Source organism: Mirounga leonina, unplaced genomic scaffold, assembly GCF_011800145.1.
Source record: "Mirounga leonina isolate KUSES-001 unplaced genomic scaffold, KU_Mleo_1.0 Mir_201, whole genome shotgun sequence".
NCBI lineage: Eukaryota > Metazoa > Chordata > Mammalia > Carnivora > Phocidae > Mirounga > Mirounga leonina.
The window spans coordinates 26,727,056-26,751,550 of record NW_023270504.1 but is presented as its reverse complement, the minus strand read 5'-3'; the positions used below and the strand labels follow the sequence as shown (position 1 = coordinate 26,751,550).

At 40.6% G+C, this 24,495-nt stretch overlaps 1 protein-coding gene across 1 annotated transcript in view; it reads left to right on the top strand.

The window, feature by feature from the left end:
* The window catches only part of NDUFA9 (NADH:ubiquinone oxidoreductase subunit A9), a 35,374-nt gene that overhangs the window by 8,382 nt on the left and 2,497 nt on the right, over positions 1-24,495 (top strand). The window contains exons 4-10 of the mRNA XM_035028425.1: positions 4,386-4,477; positions 5,593-5,734; positions 10,739-10,841; positions 14,768-14,835; positions 16,280-16,356; positions 21,610-21,705; positions 24,006-24,072. Of these exons, the coding sequence (XP_034884316.1) occupies positions 4,386-4,477; positions 5,593-5,734; positions 10,739-10,841; positions 14,768-14,835; positions 16,280-16,356; positions 21,610-21,705; positions 24,006-24,072 (645 nt within the window). The remainder of the gene's footprint in view (positions 1-4,385; positions 4,478-5,592; positions 5,735-10,738; positions 10,842-14,767; positions 14,836-16,279; positions 16,357-21,609; positions 21,706-24,005; positions 24,073-24,495) is intronic.

Sequence of the window (24,495 nt, the reverse complement as noted above, 5' to 3'; positions counted from 1 at the left end):
ACACCAGATTTCAAAGACTTAGTACAAAGAAAGTGATATATATCATTAATAATTTTTTACACTTATTACATATTGAAATAATATTTTGGATATATTCGGTTAAATAAAATATATTATTAAAATGAATTTCACCTGTTTCTTTTTACTCTTTTAAATGTGACTGGTGGAAAATTTAGAATTGCCTGTGTGCCTCATGTTATATTTCTGTTGGACAGTTCTTCTGTAGATGGTGAAAATCACAAATAGGGTGTTTTATAACTTGGTTTCCTTGGCACAGACTGAATTTAGAACAGTGCTCGTTGTGCTTCCCTATTGCTATTCTATAATCTGCAGGTTTTTCCTTTGGCCAAGAGTTGCCAATGGGGTGAGGCAGTAGGGAACCAGGGTAGGGGGGGACCCTTCAAGGGGGTGATTAAAAACGTGTGGGCCTTTTTGGTTGCCACAATGATTGGAGACCATACTGGTTTATTAGCTAGGGACCAGGGATGCTAAATATCATACAGCTCCCAGAGCAGTCCGTTTCCACAGGGAGTTACATTGTCCCCAGTGCCTGCAGTTATCCTATTGAGAAACACTCTGGGCCTTGATGCTCAGTCTCCTGTTCTGGCTAAATTGTCCTGCTTTTATCATTCTGTATGAAGTTGAGCTCTTCCATGTACACACTTCCCCTTTTAAAAAATAATTTGGGGGGCGCCTGGGTGGCTCAGTCGTTAAGCGTCTGCCTTTGGCTTGGGTCATGATCCCAGGGTCCTGGTATCGAGCCCCGCATCAGGCTCCCTGCTCAGCGGGAAGCCTGCTTCTCCCTCTCCCACTCCCCCTGCTTGTGTTCCCTCTCTCACTGTGTCTCTCTCTGTCAAATAAATAAAATCTTTAAGAAAATAAATAAAAACAAAAAATAATTTGGTAAACATTCTGAAGATCTCTGATATATTCATGCAGATTATTTGTGATCTCTTTTAAATTTTTACTTTTTTTTTTTAAGATTTTATTTATTTATTTGAGAGAGAGAGAGAGCACAAGCAGGGGGAGTGTCAGGCAGAGAGAGAGGGAGAAGCAGGCTCCCCGCAGAGCAGGAGGAGCCCGATGTGGGACCTGATCCCAGGATCCCAGGATCATGACCTGAGCCGAAGGCAGTCACTTAACCAACTGAGCCACCCAGGCGCCCAAGTTTTTACTTATTTTTAATAACATTTTCATTTATTCCTTACTGAATGTTCACAAGCTAAGAATATGTTGGAAATTTCTTGTTTCTAAAGTGTTTTTCTTCTCTAAAATCTTTTTTTTTATTATTATGTTAATCCCCTACATTACATCATTAGTTTTAGATGTAGTGTTCCATGATTCATTGTTTGTGCATAACACCCAGTGCTCCATGCAGAATGTGCCCTCCTCAATACCCACCACCAGGCTAACCCATCCTCCCACCCCCTCCCCTCTAGAACCCTCAGTTTGTTTTTCAGAGTCCATCATCTCTCATGGTTCGTCTACGCTTCATTCTTCCCCTCCTGCTACCTTCTTCTTCTTCTTCTTCTTTTTTTTTTTCTTAACATATATTGCATTATTTGTTTCAGAGGTACAGATCTGAGATTCAACAGTCTTGCACAATTCACAGCGCTTACCAGAGCACATACCCTCCCCTAGTGTCTATCACCCAGTCACCCCATCCCTCCCACCCCACCCCCCACTCCAGCAACCCTCAGTTTGTTTCCTGAGATTAAGAATTCCTCATATCAGTGAGATCATATGATACATGTCTTTCTCTGTTTGACTTATTTTGCTCAACATAATACCCTCCAGTTCCATCCACGTCGTTGCAAATGGCAAGATCTCATTCCTTTTGATGGCTGCATAATATTCCATTGTATATATATACCACATCTTCTTTATCCATTCATCTGTTGATGGACATCTTGGCTTCTTCCACAGTTTGGCTAATGTGGACATTGCTGCTATAAACATTGGGTGCACGTACCCTTTCGGATCCCTACTTTTGTATCTTTGGGGTAAATACCCAGTACTGCAATTGCTGGATCGTATGGTAGCTCTATTTTCCACTTTTTGAGGAACCACCATACTGTTTTCCAGAGTGGCTGCACCAGCTTGCATTCCCACCAACAGTGTAGGAGGGTTCCTCTTTCTCCGCATCCCCGCTAACATCTGTCGTTTCCTGACTTGTTAATTTTAGCCATTCTGACTGGTGTGAGGTGGTATCTCATTGAGGTTTTGATTTGGATTTCCCTGATGCCATCTTCTCTAAAATCTTATTCTCAAATATCTTCTTGGTCTTACAGTTAGAGGAGCTTAGCTTTTTTCCTGTTTCTTTGTGACTTGAGATTATTGGTCACTTTGTCAATCCTCAAAATTAAAGTATTTCACGAATGATCGGTGAAAACTTTGGCTTGCAGATGTGGAGTCATTGGAATTGAGATATATGATACATATTCCATTCTTTCCACAGGTATTTATAGAGTGCCTGACATTGAGCTAAACTCTGAGCATGTTTTGATGAACAAGACCACAGGGAGCTCTCAGTGTTAATAGAGAATACAGAGACTAAACATATAACGTTTTTTTTTTGAGAGAGAGAGAGCGAGCATGAAGGCGGGGAGGGGCAGAGGGAGAGAGAATCTTAAGCAGGCTCTGTGCCCAGCATGGAGCCTAACGTGGGGCTTGATCCCACGACTTTGAGATCATGACCTGAGCCTAAATCAAGAGTCGGACGCTTAACCAACTGAGCCACCCAGGCGCCCCAAGTATATTACTTTGAATATAATAATGTTTACAAAAGGGGAAGTATGAGAAAGATAAAACGGAAAGACTTCACTATATTGTTGTTTATTTTTGACAAGGGTGAACCATACTAAGTGTGAGGTACTGATTTCCCTGCTTTAGTCTGTGGTGGAAACTACTGTCTGAACAACCACTTGGTTTGCAAACTTGATTGTACCCCCTGGGCCTTATCCCTGGGAATTTGGTTTCCTTTTAATTCTTTCTCTCCAGGCTTTTCTCTTGTGCCATTCCTGCAGATGTACCCCAAGCCACTCTGAGTTTTGGAATCCACTTCTTGGATTCTTTTTTTCCCACTCTTGCCATCTTAAAAAAAAAAAAAAGTCTTTTTAGCTTTTTATGTGTAGAACTGCTTTTTTTTTTTTTAAAAGTGACCTTCGGTCACCTGAGCCGAAGGCAGCCGCTTAACCGACTGAGCCACCCAGGTGCCCCAAGAACTGTTTTTTTTTATTAGCTGTGTCACTCATTGTGCTGCAGATTGTATGTCTCTTTTACTTTATCTTCATAGCAAACCCCTGAGATAGGTTGTATTTTCAAATTTTACATAGAGGTTGGAGAGATAACTTTGTACACCATTCACAAAAGGCAAATGGAGTTGTCTGACTCCCCAGCTGTCACTCTATATGTCTCTTGTACCCCCTCTCCTGCATCAGTTATAACTAGTTCCTCCTCTGAGGGCTTCATCTTTTGCTCTTGAGTCTGGTTTCTGGAGCCCTTTCTAAATTGCACAGGTATGTTAGTGGGCCCCGCCCAGTCACTCCCCCTGCCCCATTGTTCCTTTCTCACTCACTCTCCTTTCACTCATACATACCCCTTAGCATTTGACCCTAAGAACTTCTTACTACTTATTATTTTCCTTCGAAATGTTTAAAAAATCCAGTTTCATTTTAACATAGAAAATGCTGTATCTTTGAGGTAATTTAATCCCTGGTCTCCGTTTTGGAAAAGAATCGTCAACCTGACTGTAGGCTTGAATCACTCAGACATGTAGTTCTACACTGAAATCTGCCATTGGCTCACCCTGCACTTTTAGGCAGGTCACTCCTCCCTGTGTGTTGTTTTCAATGTCTGAAGTGACTAGATCTGAAGTGACTAGAAGAAATGACTACATCTAGGATTATAAAGAGGAAAGCATTAAGGAGAGATAAGAAAATAGTCATGAATGCTCCCAATTTAATGGTAGCCTTTAAGAGATACTCCTCCTACCTTCAATCTGTAGCTGGTTGCTGCAAAAAGGGCAAGTCAGTTTTCCTCCCAAATGATCCTTGACTCTTTGGCTCTATTTCAGGAAGGGAGATTTGGTAGCCAGATTCCCTTACAAGTTGCAAGGGGCAGTTGGGTGGCCAGAAATGGATGTGCCCCACTAAAAATGAATATTGTCTTTTCTAATTCTATCATTTCATTGCCTGAATAAAATAGACTGTGATCTTTTTGTCTCCAGGAGAGTCAGAGAATCAGGAGGGAATTTGAGACCTCATGACCATTTCTCTTGTAATAAATGGAGCCTGTATGAAATGGTACCATATTATGACTACAACAGATGGCCTATTTTGAAACTTGCCCTTATGTTTGCATCTGACTGGCTGTTGTTCTTATAGGAATGGGACGGGAGGAACAAAGATTCTATCCGAAGAGCAGTGAAGCACAGCAATGTGGTCATTAATCTTGTTGGGCGAGAATGGGAAACCAAGTAAGTCTTTGGCTCTTGTTTTTTCTTTGCATATGCTATCTTAAGGTTCAGTAGACATTCACTGGGTACCTTCTAATGTCAGGAATTGTAGTTGTCACATTTTTAGTTAGTCCATCATTAAGCATTGGACACCTGTTTACATACCCAAAAACCCCCTTTCAGGAGATTCAGTTGGCAGTAAGTCTGGTATAAGTGAGCAATGTGATGCGCTACCCATAAAAAGCCGGTAGGGATTATGTCAGTGTGGTTGGTGTCATCAGCTTGACGGAATGACCGTTTGGTTCATAATGGCTGATCCTGTTTTAGATTCATCCAGCTGGGATGGGTTAGGCAGGACGATTTTGCCCATCCTACTGTTCATCAAGCTGAACATTGGTTTTTCTTGCGTAAACAGTGTTCACATTGTTAATCAAAGATGACATGAGTACTGGTTTGAACAGTTCTTGTTAGCCTTTGTGTAGGTTGTTTATCAACAGATAGTGTTTTAATCTTATAGTTGCACATTTTGTTCATACCATTTTCTTAACATTTATTAAAGTTTGATAATCTATGTCTGCCTCATCACATATTTCTAAGTTCTTTGGTGACTTGGAGAGTCTCATTCAACTTTAAATCTCCTGTAGTGACTAATAACAGCGCCTTGTACAGTGTAAGCATTAATGTTATTGTGTAATGTTAATGTTACTGGAGTAAACTGGTGACTGATTTTTTTAGTTTTTTTTCCCCCTGGGGGAAACAAAGGCCCAGGGATAAGAAGTGGGTCCCTTTTCAGCTCCCAACACTTCCCCCCTTCCCAGCCACTGCAGCCAGATGTTCTCAAAGGGTCTCAGCCTTGGGATTCCTGGAGCACAGAGAATATTATGTGTGCTGATTTATGACTTACGGTAAGGTTTAAATTATGTACAGTAATGATGATGAGCAGTAAAACTTATATATATATATAATATACATATATATATTAATTTTGACTTTGGGTTAAATTGTTGCCATTTAAAAGTTTTAACTATTAAGAATTCCAGCAATAGTATGAAAACTAGCTTATCACAGAAAGCTTTGGAATCCTTAAACAGGTGTTCTTAACTGATCCCCCCCCCTTTTTTTTTTCCTTCTTCCAGAAACTTTGATTTTGAGGATATTTTTGTGAAGATTCCCCGTGCAATTGCTCAAGTGTCCAAGGAAGCTGGAGTTGAAAAGCTCATTCATGTTTCACATCTGAATGCTGATATTAAAAGCCCTTCTAGATATCTGAGAAATAAGGTAGGTGACAAGTTGACTTGGGAAGTGGTTCCCAGAGTTTCTTGGCCCCTTTGAAACATGAGTTAAGTGAGAAGGGTTTCTCACTGACATATCCAGAAATAAAAGGGGTTTCTAATTCTCCATATCCAGAATTAGATTGATGTGTGTGATGTGTGTGTTGTATTCTGACATTTTGGTTGAGTGCTTTCTGTTTGCAGGGAACTCTGGTAAGGGGCTTCAGAGATGGATACCTGTTCTCAAATGCTGAAAGTTGCTTGGGACATAATAGGATTATATAGTAAACCTCATAAAAGGTAGAGTATTATTTCTGTCAAAAGCGTCTTACCCGTATCACCTACAGGTTGAAAGACCATCTTTTTTTCTCAAACCTCGTGCCTAGTATGGTCGTATGCTACTCTTACAGGGGTAATGTAAAGGCTGAAGATGACAGGGATAAATATTTGCCAAGGAAATCTAGTATTTAGGCTTTTTATACTTCCAGAAACCACATTGTCATCCAGATTGTACCTAGGGATTGACCATTCTGATTTGGGGTCATTCTATAGCCTGAAATGTCTTTATTATCAGGGACTCAAAGGAATTGCAGTGTCTGGGGCTGTCTTTAGCATTTGTTTTCTGCTGTCATGAGCCTGCTTTGGGTCACATTGGTAAGGACCGCAGAGTTCTTTGCCAGGGACTCCAGCTTTTTGACCCACTGCATTCTTTTATTGAACAAATGATTTATTAAGTACCTACAGTGTGCTGTATATTGTATTAGATGGTGGGGATACAGTAGCAAATAAAACAGACACAGTCCTAGCCCCTATCTAGTTTCTAATCTATTGAGGAAAATATTCCACTTGTGCCTGGTGTTGCAAAGTAGGGAGCTGTGCTGTAGGAGCATATAATGGGGGTAGAGAGGGCATCTGTCTGTCAGTTCAGAGCATTTAATTGCTAGCATCTGAAAATTCAGTGTAAACTGGTTAAATATAAAGGGAGTTTATAGGCCCCTATAATCTGAAAAATCCAGCAATAAGGAAACTTAGCCACATTGGTGCCAAGGTTCATCAGAGTTTCAGCTTGGTTTCTCTGTGATTCTTTCAGCTCCTTCTTTTTGTGTAAGCTGTTTCTCATAGTCATGGAACTGGCTGGCAGCACATTCAAGCCTCAGCATTTTTATACTGCATGGATGAGGGAGAATGAGCTTATGCACTCTCTGCCTACCTGCATCTGGCATTCACAGAATCGTCTGAATCCATGCTTGTTTGGAAGGGCCAGGGTTGGGGCTGGAGTCAGTGGTGGGAGAAGACTCAGAGATGTCCAGCCCTGTGGTGTACACCACAAGGTAGATGGTAGTGCTGGTGAATAAGGGGAGAAACACTTGAGAAGGACAAGGCTTTCGGGCAGTGGTTCTTAGCCTTAGCTGCCCACTAGAAGCACTAGGAACTTTGAAAAATCCTGCACCCTGACCAATGAAAGTAGAATCTCTGGGGATAGAACTTGGGCATCGATATTTTTAACTATCCCTAGGTAATCCTAAAGCACAGCAAAGATAGAAAAATAGTATTTACAGAGAAGGAAGAGGATGATCCAGTTTTGGACTCAGGTTGCATTTCAGGTGTCTGTCAATCATCCAAGTAACAATGGTGAATGGGGTTTATGATCCTGGAGCTCAGAAGTGAGGTCTGGTTTGAAGATACAAAACCAGTTAATTAGGGGTGCCTGGGTGGCTCAGTCAGTTGGGCATCTGCCTTCGGCTTGGGTCATGATCCTAGGGTTCCTGCTCAGTGGGGAGCCTGCTTCTCCATCTGCCCCTCCCCCTGGCTCATGCTCTCTCTCTTTTTCTCTCTCTCCCCCAAATAAATAAATAAAATCTTAAAAAAAAAAAAATAAAACCGGTTAATTGAAGCAATGTTTGGGAATAAGATTGCCTAGTGAGGAAGCGTAGATTGAGAGAACTTTGGACAGGGCTCAGAGGAATACCAATGATTAGTGCTCTGGTAGACAAGGAGGCACCTGCAAAAACCCAAACAAACAAAGACTGAGAAGGAGTGGACATGGTGAGGTAGAAGGGAAACCAGGAGAGTATAAGGTCATGGAAGCCAAGGGAAGATAGTGTCGCAAGGGGGGAGTAGTTGCTTATGAATGCCAATGAGAAGCCGAGTGAGGTGAGAACTGGAAAGTCACCTTGGATCTACCAATATGGATGGAGGTCATTTTTGATCTGATTAAGAATGGTTTGGGTGCAAGTGTTGGGGCAGAATCTAGAGCACAGGTGAACAAAGAGTGAGCAGGAACTGAGGCAGTGGGGACAGTAAGAGCAGGTGGCATTTTTAAGTGGTTTGGTAAGAAGAGGGATGGGGCAAGAAGCTGAAGGGGCACGTGGAGTTGAGAATCGTTTTTCTTTTAAGGTGGAAGATCTTGACATTGTGTAAGTGCTGGTGAGAAGGTGCTGGTAAAGAGTGAGACTGAGGATAAAGGAGAGAGTCAGTTGGGCAGGCTCCTGAGAAAGTGAAAGGAAGTGAGTCCTGGAGCAGGGGAGATAAGAAAGGAGGAGAGTTGTGGATTTTCTGGTGGGAACTTGAGGTGGTTTTTGTCTGCTGCCATATCTTCTCTTTGAATGAGAAGGTGAAGTCATTTATTGGAAGAAAGAGCATAGTAAGGGAGGAATTTGAATAGAATAGAGAATGTTTGAAATTGTCATAGGAGAGAACAGCTAATTAGAAGAAAACAGTACTTGGGTTATGTTGAAGTCCCAGTTAAGATTTATGACATGAGTATATAAGTGGCAGCAATTTATGATTTTTTGAATTCAGGTGTAATGGACATACATTATATTAGTTTCAGGTGTATAATGTAATGATTTGACATATGTATATATTGTGAAGTGATCTCCACAATAAGTAAGTCTGGTTAACATCACCACACATAGTTACAGATTTTTTTTTTTGTGATGAGAACTTTTTATTTTTTTAAGATTTTATTTATTTATTTGAGAAAGAGAGAGAGAACATGAGCAGGAGGAGGAACAGAGGGAGAGAGACAAGCAGCCTCCCTGCTGAGCACAGAGCCCAACATGACCTGAGCTGAAATCAACAGTCCGACGCTTAACCGACTGGACCACCCAGGCGCCCCTTGTGATGAGAACTTTTATGATCTACTCTTTTATTAGCAACTTTCAAATTACCTGTAGTCGCCATGCTGTATGTTACATCCTGAGACTTATTTATTTTATAACTAGAAGTTTGTTCCTTTTGATCCCCTTTACCCCTGCCTCTGGCCATCTGTTCTCTGTATCTATGAGTTTGCTGGGGTTTTTGTTTGCTTTTTTTTTTTTTTTTTTTATTCCATTTATAAGTGAGATCTATGGTATTTGTCTTTCTCTGTCTGAATACTTTGCTTAGCATAATGCCTTCAGGGTCCATCCATGTTGTTGCAAATGGCAAGATTTCCTTCTTTTTTAATTGCATTGTGTGTGTGTGTGTGTGTGTGTGTATTTATGACATCTTTAACCCTTCATCTCCTGATGGACACTTAGATTGCTTCCATATCTTGATGATTGTAAATAGTGCTGCACTGAATATGGGGATGCAGATATCTTCTCAAGTTAGTGTTTTTATTTCCTTTGGACATGTTAGCAGAAGTGGAATTGCTGGATCATATGGTAGTTATATTTTTAAGTTTCTGGGGAACCCTCATACTGTTTTCCATAGTGGCCACACCAATTTACATTCCCACCAACAGTGCACAGGGGTTCCCTTTTCTCCACATCCTCACTAACATTTGTTATTTCTTGTCTTTTTGATAATTGCCATGCTAATAGGTGGGAGGTGATATCTCATTGTGGTTTTGATTTGCATTTCCCTGATGATTAGTGATTTGGGGCACCTTTTCATGTACCTGTTGGTCATCTGTGTGTCTTCTTTGGAAAAAATGTCTATTCAGATCTTCTGCCCATTTTTTGATCAAATTGGGACTTTTTTTTTTTGCTATTGAGTTGTCCAATTTATGATTTTTATGTATTTATTTTCCTCTAGCTCTGAAGACAGTGGGAGTGCATGGCTCAAAGAAGGAAGCTAATGGGGTTGTTTCAGAATTGGGATTTTGCCTGGTGGGTGGAGGAGTAAAGACAAAGGGATGAGATAGTTTACAGTATTGGTAAGAGACTGATTGACAAGTTGGGCCATGGAATCTAGTCTGAGGTAAGTTAGGAGGACTTGATGTGGAGGAAAGCAGCATCAGAGGACTAGCGCTCCTGAGAAGGTGATGACCAGACATCCCAGGAACAGGTGATGAAGAAGCAGCAGCTGGAAGTATGGGAGATTGCCATCTGAGAACAGGATGTCTTCATGTAGTATTTCAGAAGAAGGGTAATCGCAGTTGTTGATATGGTCCATGGCCTGAATGAGTTGAAGGGGGCAGAAGTGGAGAAAAGAAGAGATCACTGGAGTTGAGAAGCTGAAGAAACAGAGGTTCAAGTCCACCTGGACATATATGTCACTCGCAGTGGCTGTGCAGGTGGGGAGGAAGGCTGGATAAGGTGCTGATACTTGCACGGAAAGAGGCCTCGTCTAGGAGGTAGATGGAAACAAGCGAGGGTGTTGAGGTTAGAAAGGTTCCTGGCCTGTCCCCACTCTGGGTAGGTATGTGTGCTGCCACTGCCATATCGTGGCCTCCGACCACACTCTCCTTTGTCTGGCAGCCTGCTAGATTGGTGACACCATCTAGAGAACCTATGGTTAGAAAGAAAAATGGAGGCTGGAAAAATTCTACTCTGAGTTTTCTCCTTTCTTCTGCGTAAGCTTCCCCAGGATAAATATAGGAAGAAACCCAAAAAGAGCCATTAGAAGCAGGGCACTTTTGTGTGTTATTTAAAAAAAAATTCTATGTAACTGACTTTTATGAATCCTGCCTTAATCTGGAGAAACTGACCTTTGAAATATAAGTAACGTCCTGATAGTGGAAGGAACGCAAGCTCTGTTCACTCATCTCTGAGCTCTATTTTTTGTTTGGTTGGTTGTTTAGGCTGTTGGAGAGAAGGAAGTGAGAGATGCATTTCCGGAAGCCATCATCATAAAGCCATCGGACATCTTTGGAAGAGAGGATAGATTCCTCAATCATTTTGCAAGTATGTATTCTCTCTTGTATTCTTAGTAGTAGAAAAGAGGATACCGGTTAACCAGGTTGAAGTTAAGCGCAAGCTAACAGGGTTCTCTGACTCGACAGACTGAGGTATATTTTCTCTTCCCCAGTTGCCTTTTTCTCCCCAAAGGTTCAATGTGCCTAGTGTGGTCTTCATTACTGTCTAAGAAAAGAAGCACCTTAGATTCACGGGAAGAGTGCAGCCTTGGGAGACAGAGACTGACTAGCTCTGTGACTGTGGCAGGTGTACGAGGGGCAGCTTCCTTGTATATTGAAATGGAGATGAAAATGTCTGTCTCAAGAGTGGCATGTTACTGAAATGAAGTAGCCCGTAGTCAGTGCTTAAATATTGGCCTTACTTCTATTTTTCACATGAAGCCCCTCGTAACTGCTTTCTCACTTTCAGTCTGATTGCCAAGTCCCTTGGATGTTGATTTTGAAAGACAAAGAGGCAGCATCGTAGTTTGTCAGGTGCATGTAATCAGTCTTTCTTGTTTGTTTGTTTGTTTTTTAAAGATTTTATTTATTTATTTTAGAGAGAGAGAGTGCGCGAGCAGGGGGAGGGCAGAGGGAGAGAGAGAATCTCAAGCAGACTCCTCACTGAATGCAGAGCCTGACACGGGGCTCAACCTCATGATCCTAAGATCATGTCAGTCTTCCTTGTTAATAGCAATTTCTGTGGAATGGGATTAGGGACTAATAAATAGGAATTTGGCCTTTGTTAAACTGGTATGTAAACTGCTTTCATGGGCTGGGCATCGTGTTATGCTTGCTCTCAGGCTTTGTTTGCTTAATAATTAGACTTGTCTTGGCAGAAGAAATCAGTCTCCTTGACTAAGTGATGAGATTTTTAGATTTTACGGGTAAAAAAAGTGACTTCCCTGTACATTTGTGGGGGTGGGAAGGGAGAATACATTTTTAAAGTCTGTGATAAGAACCCAGCTTTAGTTTCCGATTCTATCAAATTACCAGTTACCTCTCAATTTATTCACTTATGTATTAGGAGAGGATTCTGACCCTCCTAGGAAGTCCTAGGATGGTTGGTGGGGTACAGTTTTATCAGTTGCTTCCTGTTTCTCCTTGTTAGCTATTCATATTTTTTCTTTCAGTTTTCTTTATACGTCCTTTGCCTATGTGTATTTGTTTTTTTGAGAGATGTTTTTCTTACTGATTTAGACTACATATTATAACATCTTTTGTTATATTTACTGTTATTTTTTGTTGCTGGCATATTTACTTAAATTGTTTTAAAATTAATAGACTTTATTTTTTTACAGTAGTTTTAGGTTTACAGAAAAGTTGAATGGAAAGCACAGAGTTCTCACATACCCTTTAAACCCTGGATCTCTGCCCACAACACTTTTGTCTATTATTTTTTTTTTTAAGATTTTATTTATTTATTTGACAGAGAGCACAAGCAGGGAGAGCAGCAGAGGGAGAAGGAGAAGCAGACTCCCCGCTGAGCATGGAGCCCAACGTGGGCTCGATCCCAGGATTCCAAGATCATGTCCTGAACCGAAGGCAGATGCTTAGCCGACTGAGCCACCCAGGCACCCACTTTTCTCTATTATTAACACCTGGCATTAGTGTGGTACATTTGTTAAATTGATGAGCCAATATTGATACATTATTATTAATTAAGTCCATAATTTGCATTAGGATTCATTCTTTATGTTGTACATTCTGTGGATTTCGACAAATGTATAATGACATCTACCTACCATTAGATTATCATAGAGAATAGTTCCATTGCCTTAAAAATCTCCTATGCCCGACCTTCTTATCCTTTCCTCTTTACCCTGCTACCCACACGCCTAATACCTGACAACCACTCATCTTTTTCTGTCTCCATAGTTTGTGTTTTCTAGAATATCATATAGTTGGAATCATATGCTATGTCACCTTTTCAGATTGGCTTCCTTCACTTAGCCTCTGCATTTAAGCTTCCTTCATGTCTTTCCATGGCTGATAGCTCATTTCTTTTTTATAACTGAATGATATTCCATTGTATGTATAGACCACAGTTCATTTATCCAATTTAGATATTTTTATCCTGTGTTTTTTCACTCTGATTGCTCATGTCTTTTCATATTCTGTATTAATTTCCAATTTAAAAAAAATTGTGGTAAAAAACATATAATATAAAATTTACTGAGGTGCCTGGGTGGCTCAGTCGGTTAAGCTTCTGACTCTTGATCTCAGCTCAGGTCTTGATCTCAGAGTTGTGAATTCAGGCCCCATGTTGGGCTCTGCACTGGGCATGGAGCCTACTAAATTAATTAACTAATTAATTAAAATAAAATAAAATTTATCATCTGATTTGGACTGAATTATGTCACTGTCTTCCCTCCCTTCCCCAAATTCATTTCTTATCTGTTTTTACTTGTGTTTCCTATGTTTTAGTATCATAGCCAAGAAATCATTGCTAAATCCAGTGTCATGAAACTTTCCCCCGTATTTTCTTATAAGGATTTTGTAGTTGTAGCTGTTATGTTTAAGTCTTTGATCCATTTTGAGTTAATTTTTGTATATGGTGTAAGGTAGAGGTCCAACTTTATTCTTTTATATGTGGATATTCAGTTCTCCCAGCATCATTGAAACTGATGTCATTGAAAACACTGTCATTTCCCCATTGAATGGTCTTGGCACTATGTCAAAAAAATCATTTAACCATACATACAAAAGTTATTTCTCTATTCTATTCCACTGGTTTATATGTCTATCTTTATGCCACAGTTTGGATCTTGATTACTGTAGCTTTGTAGTAAGTTTTGAAATCTCCCGTATGATCTAACTTTGTTTTTCTTTCTCAAAATAGTTTTGGCTATTTGGGGTCCCTGAAGATTCCATATGAATTTTAAGATGGAGCTTTCTATACTTCTGCAGAATATACCATTGGGATTTTGATAGGGATTGCATTACCTGTAGATTTCTTTGGGTGGTTTGACATATTAACAGTGTTGTCTTCCACCATGAACATGAGATGTATTTCTATTTATTTGTGGCTTATTAAATTTCTTTCAGTGGGGCGCCTGGGTGGCTCAGTTGGTTAAGCATCCAACTCTTGGTTTTGCCTCAGGTTATGATCTCAGGGTCATGTGATAAAGCCCATGTCAGGCTCTGCCCTCAGCTTGCAGTCTGCTTGACATTCTCTCTCCCCCTCTCTCTCTGCCTCTCTCCCCACTCTCTTTCTTACTCTCTCTCAAATAAATAAATCGTTAAAAAGTTTTATTTCTGCAGTGTTTTACAGTTTTCAATGTGCAAGTCTTTAGCCAATTTGGTTACATTTATTCCTGAGTGCTTTATTCTTTTTGATGCTCTTATAAATAATGTCTACTTTAAAAGTTTTTTTGTAAGGCTTTTTTTTTAACCTTTACATTCAGTCCACTTGGGATTTGCTTTGGTTTATGGTGAGATATGAGCCTTCTCTCCCTCCCTTCTTCTCTTTTTTTCTCATTTTAGTAAAATGATTGTCTCAGCACCATGTATTAAATAATCTTTTCATTTCCCACATATTTGTGGTAATGCATTCATCATATCCTAAATTTCCATTTTTTACCAGAGTGGTCTTTTCTGAGTTACCCATGTTGTGTTGCTGATCTACTGATTCCTATGTTCCTCCTTAGAATGGGGTGCAGTGATTTTCCCATCTTGGGAATGGCCATGCACCAAGTGGCCAAGCCATTTGACCATTTTCCCTTGCTCTCCACGTCCTTAAAAATTTGGCCTTTTTACTTTCCATGTTTGTTATCTGACAAACAAGTGGCTGCCCATTAGCTTCCTCAATGTCAGCTACATTTATTCCATTATTTCAGTTATGCAAAATGATTCTGCTAACCTGGAGCATATGGAGATTGGTGAGGCTTCTAGTAGTCGAGGCCTTCTAAAGCATACTTCTCTTTCTTCTGTCAGATACTCGCTGGTTTGGTGGTGTACCTCTTATTTCCTTGGGCAAGAAGACAGTGAAGCACCCAGTATACGTAAGTACCCCGGATGAAGGGGCTTTGGCGGATTCAGAGGCAGGTGATCAGTTTTCTGGTTTTATCCTAATCCTGTAACTCCATCATTTTTTCTTTTCAACTTGCTCCAACTGCTTGCCTCTCAGTTTATCTAAGAGGTACATGTATTCTCTGTGTGTTCACTTGTTTGCTCACTTAAGAAAAATAGATTGAATGTGCTAGGCACACTGTACACATCACTGGGAATATAGAGATATGAACTAGACACAGATTGCTCTCCTCACGTTGGCCTCAGTCAGAGGCAGGCTAGCAAAGCAGTTGTCATGCGGTGTGGTAAGTGCTGTGATAGGGAGAGGATTTATGTAATACAGCAGAGGGACACTGAATCCAGGCTTGAGGTTCAGGGATAGCCTCCCACAGGAAACAGCATTGAAGGTAAGACCTTAAAGGTGGCTAGCAGCAAGTCAGATGAAGGTGTTTGGGGAAGAGCATTCCAAGCAGAAGGGACAGTGTGTACAGGGGTCCAGAGGTAAGAGCATGTTAGGTTCCATATTATGTTGAAAACAGGGTTTCTCACCTGTGGCACTATTGACATTTTGGGCCGGATAATTCTTTGTTGGAGGGGCTGTTACAGTAGACTGTTCAGCAGCAGTCCTGGCCGCCGGCCACCAGATGGCAGTAGCACTACCTCCCCAGTTGTGACAACTACAAACCTCTCCAGGCATTTTGCCAAAAGGGCCTTCCAGGAGAAGCCAAAATCACCCCCGATTGAAAACCATGGGGTCTGAAATCATTTAAGATTATTATTTGGGAAAGTCAAAATGGTAGGATATTGGCAGTTCCATAGGATTCCGCCTACTAATTTGTGCGGCATGGTAACAGCATTAGGACAAATGATAAGGGGTGAGATTGCAGAGATAGTGAGCAGAGTCCAATCAGAAGGCCTCAGCAGCTGTCTGAGTGTGAACATGTTCTGACTAGAAAAAATATTTAGGTGAACCTTCCAATATGTAGACCATTTTTACTTGACTTATATGTAGACTCATTTGAGCCCTTGAGGAGTGGGTTCTTTAAGGAGCTTTCTCAAAAAGGACAATGCCAGGGAGCACCTGGGTGGCTCAGCCGGTTAAGCGACTGCCTTCGGCTCAGGTCATGATCCCAGGGTCCTGAGATCGAGCCTCGCATCGGGCTCCCTGCTCAGCGGGGAGCCTGCTTCTCCCTCTCCCTCTGCCTGCCTCTCTGCCTACTTGTTCTCTCTCTCTCTCTATGTCAAAATAAAATCTTAAAAAAAAAAAAAAGGACAATGCCATTATTTGAACTTATTTTTAAAATTTTTTTTATTTTTTGGTTGTGATTGATGTGGCCTGCTTTCCTTCCTCCCTCCCTCCCTCTCACCCTCCATCTCCCCATCCCTCTGTTTTTCTCTTTCAACAATTATTTAAACATGTGTTACGATTTCTTACAGGTTGTAGATGTATCAAAAGGAATTGTTAATGCAATTAAGGATCCAGATTCCAGAGGGAAATCTTTTGCCTTCGTTGGGTAGGTGACTAGAGTTTGACTTTAAAATTGTGCTACCTGTTAAAATGAACAAATTGTAATGATTTACAAGAACAATAACTTAAACATGTCACTACAGATTTATTTGTTGCATTTTTAGTGTTTTTCTTCAACTGTATTTATTCCAGAAATTTTATTCCCTTAGCCCTGAGGTCAGTGTGTCTCAAAGAGCTGTCCAAAGGCCGCTATTGTCAGAATCTCCTGAACGGTTCTATTAAATCAGAATTTTGAGTGAACTGGGAATCTGCTTTAATAAGTGATTTTTCTGTCACCAAAGTCTGAGAGAACCAGTTGCCCTAGACTATTACATATACTTAGTCCAGTGATCACCAAGGATGCTTTTGTACTACTCCAGTGATGTTTTAACATATAAAGCATGTTACTATAGATTCAGAAACACAACCAGAATACTTTTAGGGAATAAGTACAGTTGCAAAATTAAATTGCTTTTGATAGAGTATTGCAATGCCCCCAAAAGGTTGGAGATGGATGGTTTAGGGTACAGTTGCTTGTGCTGTACAAGACTGATCATTTATGATATGCTCTCTTTGCTCTTAGGACAGATGGGGCACAGTTAAGCTGTGTGACTTACCTGATTTTATTAAATCTTGTCACAGCTGGATTTAGGACCTTTTTTCTGACTTAACTAAAACAAAAAAATTAAGACTCAGTCCACCAGATTGATAGGTACCAAATCACCTAATAATTGGCCTGGAACCCTGTTATTCTATGAAGCAAAACTAATGACACCTGATGTTCCATGAAAGGTGAGAATCTGATTGAACAACTAAGTGATAGCTTAATTCCTAAGAAATATTTGCTTCCAGAGAAAAGACACTTTTCAAGCCAGGAAACATAGTATATATTCCCAGGATTATGAATTCATACATTGTTATGTTTTTCACTATTGTTATAGGCTTAGTTTAAGTAAAATTTTTGTCAGTGTAAAAAATCATACTGTGTTTCTGTATCTAGCGGCTGCAAGATATGTGCCCCTCTCTTGAGTTCCTAGTTCACTGTGTTAGCACAGAGTTATATACTCCAGGAGAATTAGTCACAAAAAGTGTGTTCAGCTCCGGGTCCATAAATCACTAGACTCAAAGACCTCTGACTCTAGTCAAACGGTAGTTACACTAGGATTCTGAAGAAAAGAAGAGTAGAAATGGCTTTACAGATTTTGCTTACTACTTGCTGGAAATAACTCTGGGAGGAGTTAGCCATTTCCCTCTTTACCTTTGCCCAGCCCCTTCCAGTCTCTTTGCTGAGCTGCAGTGCGCCATACTTGTTTGGCATGTTGGTGGGAAAGGAAGTGCTAGGCATGGCAGTGTACCCATTTTGTGTGTGCGAACTCTGGATAGGCACCTGCATTTCTCTTTTTGTCTCTTTAGCTCAGGGGAAAACTTTGCTTATTTCTCAGACACTTTGAGGTGAAGGCAAAAGCATAAGACCTTAATTTTGCTTCTAGTTTTTTCATAGTTATTAACTATAGGATGTTGGTCCGTTCTACCATTCATTCATTAAATATCTCTTGATAGACACACATGTACATAAAACTATGAGAACTAATAAAGTCAACAAGGTCACAGGTACAGGATCGGTATATAAAACTGTTTCCATATATTTGCAAATGAACAATCTGAAAATAAAATTAAGAAAATAATTTTATTCACAATAGCACCAAAAGAATACAGTACTTAGGTATAAATTTAACAAATACAAGACCTGTATCTAGAAACTTGCAGAACACTGCTGAGGGAAATTAAAGAAGAGTTAAGTAAACAGACATCTCCTGGTCATGGACTGAAAGAGCCAATATTGTTAAAATGGCAGTTTTCCACAAATTCATCTATTTATGCAACCCAATCCTATCTGTAGTCCAGCAGGTTTTTTGTTTTTTTTTGCAAAAATTGACAAATTAATTCTAAATTTATAGGGAAATGCAAAGATCCACAATAGCCAAAACCATTTTGACAAGACTAAAATTGGAGCACTTAAATTTCCTAATTCCAAAATGTACTCTAAAACCATAGTTATAAAGACTGTGATACTGGCATTAGAATAGAATATAGATGAATTAAACAGAATTGATAGTCTAGAAATCAACCTTTCTGTTTATGGATGATTGATTTTTGACAAAAGTGCTGTGACACTTCATGGGGAAAGAATAATCTTTTCCACAAACGGTCCTGGGAAATCCACATGCAAAAAATTGAACATACGCCCTTAACTTCACACAATACATGAAAATATTAACTCAAAACATATTAGAGACCTAAATGTAAGAGTTAACACTATAAAACTTTGGAAGAAAAATAATCTTCTAGACCTTGGGCTAAGAGATTTTTAATTTTTTTAAGATATTTATTTATTTATTTATTTATTTATTTATTTATTTATTTATTTTAGAGGGAGTGTGAGTGGGGGGAGGAGCAAGGGGGAGGGAGAGGGAGGGTGGAAGACTCTCAAGCAGACTTGGCATTGAGTGTGGAGTTGGACACGGGGCTTGATCTCACAACCGGAGACATGACCAGAACCAAAACCATGAGTTGGACGCTTACCCGTCTGAGCCACCAGGTGCCCCAGGCAGAGATTTTTTTAGATGTGATATCAACAGCATACTTCATAAAAGGGAAAACTGATAAATTAGACACTGCCAAAATGGAAAACTTCCGTACTTCACAAGGCACCATTAAGAAAATGATGACGAGTGGGGAGATCATCAGCTAAAAGGCAGGGTGGGGTGGGTCAGAGAGGTATATGGAAACCTTGAGGACCGAGGAGAAGATAGGAAGTATTCCCTGGGAGCACAGAAGAACACCTCTTGGGAGAGCATAGTAGGGTAGCAAAGCAGAACGGAGTCTTCCATTTGAAGTTAGTGATCAGAAATGTAGGCGAGGCCAGGTAGCCCAGTTGTATTTTCTCTCCAGCTCTGTCTTGCTGGGGTTCTGGCACAAAGAAGGCAGATACTTGCATGAGCCAGAGGAGGGACTTGGCTACGCTAGTATAGTGGAGAGGTGGCTGGGGGACAAGGTTTTGCTGAGGCTATTTGCAAAGGAATGACTACGATGCTGAACCATGAAATCTAAGCTAGGAAAGACACAGGCTTCAGTGTACCTTTCTCTGTGAGCAGAGGCACTTAAACCGGTCCTTGAGTCACAGTTAATGGAACACAAAGTGCTTCAGAGCAGCTGAAGAGCAAGTAAATTACATATAATTAGTTTACCCATGATACCAGTATTGCTTGTCATTGTGAAGATTACAAATTGTTCTTTGGCATAGCTTGTATGCCCTGCAGTGATCCTTACACATCCTTCTGGAACTTGAAGGAAGCTACTTGAGGCCTTTGTCTGGTAGTTCCCCTCGCTGACATTTTCATGTTTTTTGTTTTTGTTTGTTAAAATGTCAGAATGAGGAGTTTCTCACTGAATTATGTTCATTCAACTCTTGAGCTCTCACAGGCTTTCTGAGGCAAAGGGGACTAGGCAAACGGGAGAAGAGATATTAAAATGTATTATAAGCAATAATAATTACTAAAGCTAGGTTGTACCAGTACAAAATTATTCAGATCTGTGGGATAGAAAGTCCAGAAGCAGTCTCAAATATATGTAAGAATATATAGTATGTGACATTTCAATTTTAGTAGATGTGCTGCTGAAGTGAGCACAGTATGTGACATTTCAAAATATGGGGACAGGATAGATGATTCAGTAAATGGTCTTATACCTTTACCTTATATCAATACAAAAATACTTTGCAGAAGGAAAGTATGTTATGGATTAAACCCCAAAGCATTAGAAAAAATAAGTCAGGGTGCGCCTGGGTGGCTCAAGTTGGTTAAGCGTCTGCTTCGGCTCAGGTCATGATCCCGGAGTCCCAGATCGAGCCCCACATCAGGCTCCCCAACCAGCGGGGAGTCTGCTGCTCCCTCTGACCCTCCCCCTCTCGTGCTCTCTCTCAAATAAATAAATAAAATCCTTTAAAATAAAAAGAAAAAATATGTGGGAATTTATGTCACTGGTTACTGTAGAGGGATTTTCTAAATATAAAATCAAACCATAAAATAAATCCGAACTTTTGCTTAAGTAAAATGTTTAAACTTGTGTATGCCACAAAACAGTTAAACATTAAAAAGTGAAATACAAACAGTAAAAAATATTTCCAACTATATCATTAAAATATAAAGAATTCTGGGACACCTGGGTGCTCAGTCGGTTGAGCATCTTCTTTCAGCTCAAGTCGGTTGAGTGTCTGCCTTCGGTTGTGGTCCCGGGGTCCTGGGATTGAGCCCCACATCAGGCTCCCTGCTTGGTGGGGAGTCTGCCTCTCCCTCTCCTCCTCATGCGTGCGCGCTTTCTCTCTCACTCTCTTACTCTCTCTCTCTCTAAATACATACACACACACACACATACATATATATGTATATATAAAGAATTCTTACAAATCATTCTTTATAGACGGGACTTCAGGAGGAAAGAGAGAAAAGAAAAGTGTATGTAGGTAGTAGGTAAAACTGTAAAAAGAAAAATAAATAAATCTCTATCATTAAAGTAATGCAAATTAGAATGTTGGGGTACCTTTTTTACCTAACAGATTGGCACAGTTTTATGACTAAACTCATTTTTGGTGAGAGGGCTGCTAGCATTTTATGTGAATTGATAGGACCTTTTTGGAAGGCAGTATGGAAGTATTCAATAAAAGCCTTAACATTTCTAAGCATACTCTGAGCCAGTTCCACTTCTAGAATACATTATAAATACATAATTATGGATAAGTATAAATGTTTACTGTAAGAATGTTCATTAAAGCATTATCTTATAAAGGAAAAATATATTTTAATAGCTTCCATATCCCCCAAGTTGGGAATTTATCAAATAGTTATGATTACATGCAGTGCAATTTATGTGATCATTAAATATGCGCTAGAATATTGAGTGACATAGAAAGGTGATTGGGATTTAATGTTAAATGAAAGACATTACAGAATAGGATGACCTATGTAATCTTACATTTATAAAAGCAAAAAAATGTGTATATGTAAGGGGATGAGAAGGCTACATTAAATATATTAACTTTTTTTTTGATGGGATTATGGGTGAGTTTTCTTTGTGCCAGTCTGTATTTACTGCAGTGCATATGTGTTTCCTCTTTCATAAGGAAAATGTTATTTTGTTAAATTTGAAAAGAAAATCTGTAAGGAGCCAATAATTTGGAGAACTGTAAGTTTTCTTTTTGTAGGCCCAGTCAGTACGTCCTTTTTGACCTGGTGCAGTATGTCTTTGCTGTGGCTCACAGACCCTTCCTGCCGTACCCTTTGCCGCAGTTTGCCTATCGGTAAGTAAAGTGTTTCTTTTTATGCCTTCTAAACTAGAGCTAACTCCATACATTTGTTTGTAATGCTGTCATTTAGGGTTATACGGAGTATGTTCGTTATAGTAGAGCCTCTATCTCTTAACTAGGAGGTGCTCCTGATGTCTTGATGTTAGTCTAGGACAGAACCAGAGGTGTCTAAGAAAGGGAAATGTGGATTAGTGTGGATGAGAAAAACAACGTGTGTTGAGAGGTTAAATCTGCAGTTCTTCAGATTCTCTCATTAGAAACCACGGAATTTTAATTTGGAGAAGTGTCTTGCTCGGCAGGTTGTATGAAGGAGCAATCAGATTTCCCTAAATCACTCACCCAGACATGGGAAAGGATCCTTCTTTATTAAACCAGTCTGATCATATAATTGGGGAAAGGAGCTGGGTTGATTCAGACTTGACCTTGTGGTTGCCTTATCTTCTTCTTGTCCTGCCTCTTGATTCACTTCTTCCCTTTGCAGGTTTAGAATCTCAGAATGATCATGTCACATACTAGTGGTCTGGTCAGGGAGACCTTCACATCCAGTTTGCCAGGGATTGACTTATAAACCAACATGGCACTTCACTCCTGCATTCATTCAACAAATATTTCTTGAATGCCTACTATGTCTGAGGCAAGGCACTAGGGACCCAAGATATTATACGAAACCCTTAGAAAGCTTGTGATCTAACACACATGTCAGAAAAATAGGCAGAATGCAGTGTGATGATACTATTTATTGGGGGTGTTCTATTTTTCAAGCCGTCTACTTCATTCTCACTTACTCCGTGACTGACGTAGGTTAGGGAAGAGCATGAAGTATATGTGAAGGAGGAGGGTTGGGGGCCAAGCACGAGGAATACCTCCGTTTAAAGGACCTGCAGAGTCAGGGAAATTTATCAAGAAGAGCAAAGTGAGTCATCAGACATGTAAGTGAAAAAAGTGGAGCATTTGGAAGCCTAGATATCAAGGGGATAGGGGGTGTTTTAGGGAAGAAATGACTGTTTCAAGAAGGGAAGCGAGGCAGTTTGTTCACTTCTGTACCTCCTGCACCTGGGACGGTGCTTGGCACACAGTAGGTACTCTGTCAGTATTTGTGGAATAAAAGGCTACAGAAAAGTCAGATAAGGTGAAGGACTTAAAAGTATCCACTGGAGTCGGTAGTGAGGTCATTCTGATAGCGGCTTTGGTGCAGCCAGACCGCTGGGAGCTGCTTCCTTGGCTGTGCATGGAATTGAGAGTTACTGCATAGTGGAGTTGCCATATGCAAACGGAGTGGCCCACCGAGGGCACGGAAATGGGCAGTGGAGGTCCTCTGTTAACACACAGCCAGAGCACAGAGAGTTGGAGGTTTGTGGGGGGTGTTTTAATTACGCTATAATAGCCCAGTAAAGTGCCATCGGGATAGGTTGTCTGGAATCTGAGACTTTGTTCCCAGAGAAATTTTGACCCATCTTCAGCTTCCTTTTTCATTTTTTTATGCTAAGTTTTTAGAAAGCTGTGGAACCCCGCATTCAGTAACCCCTTGGAGACCTACTAGGTAAATCAGATAGAAGCAGAGCTGCTCTAGCTGTAGTGAGGGGCGATCCTCAGAGCACGTACTCCCAGCCTGTGCCCCCAGTGCTCTGTGGGGGCCCTGAGGAATTCCTAGGGTACCCTGGATGCAGGCTGAAACCCCCTGCCCCGAGGATACTTAACAGGAACTTGGTGGCAGATAAGGAAAACCCTGTTTTCAGTAAGAGTGGAGAGATGGCATTAATTGAAGCAGGCGACTCTCTTGTCCTGGGTTTTATGTTTGCTTCCTGATTTGAATCATCCGTCTTAGGCTTCTCCTTACTTTTGAATTTTTTTGGTTCCCTTGGGGCGCCTGCTTTTAAGGATTACAATTTGCATCTTAAATACTACTCAGCTCAGCCCACGTTCTTAACAGAAGCATATCTGAATGTCTGAGGTTTAAATTAGATTAGATGGCACTGACTTCTCTGAATGTCAGATATTTTTTGTTTGTTTTGTTGGTAGTAATGGCTTTATTTTAATTTTCAGTTGTTTGGATTTGTTGTGTCTTCCATGGAGAACAGGGCTGCTCTCAGTGAGGGCAGTCAGGCTGGGTTAGCTTGAGAGGAAAGGTAACCTCACAGGTAGTGGTGCCAGGATATTGGTTATTTTCTTAAAAACAAAACAATCAGTGAGCCCCTGCCTCTATGCAGCCTTTCTCCTGATGCTTCTTGCAGGCTAGCTTGAGTATTGGGTATGGAGACGCTTATCACATGCGCTATATTTATGCCTTTTTCCAGATGGCTAGCACGACTCTTTGAAATGAGTCCATTTGAGCCATGGACAACAAGGGATAAAGTGGAGCGGGTGAGTATGTGATGAACATCTGCCTGGCCAGGTACGGGGCAGAGAGCTAGAGATGGATAAGTTAGAATTGATTTTTGTTCGCTTGCTGGCTTGGGTTATTTGCATGCTCTTGTCCACTATCCTTCTGAGGCGAGCCCTGCGGCTTGGGCCCTGAAACTCACCCCGCCTCAGCCTGCTTCAGCTGTGGGGGTGCTGCCTTAGTTTCTCTCCAACGTGGTCTGTTTTCCTTTTCTGCTGGCACACAAACATGCCTTCAGGGCTCCGTTTTTTTAAAGGTGAAACCCTCCCTTCCCCTTTGTCCCTTCTAGCCACCATCCTGTTCCTAGGTCCTTTTGAGTCCAAACTCTTCAGAAGAGCTGTCTATTCCTGCTTTTAACCGTTGCTTACCTCAGTCTTTCTAACCCACTCCGTTCAGGCTCTTAT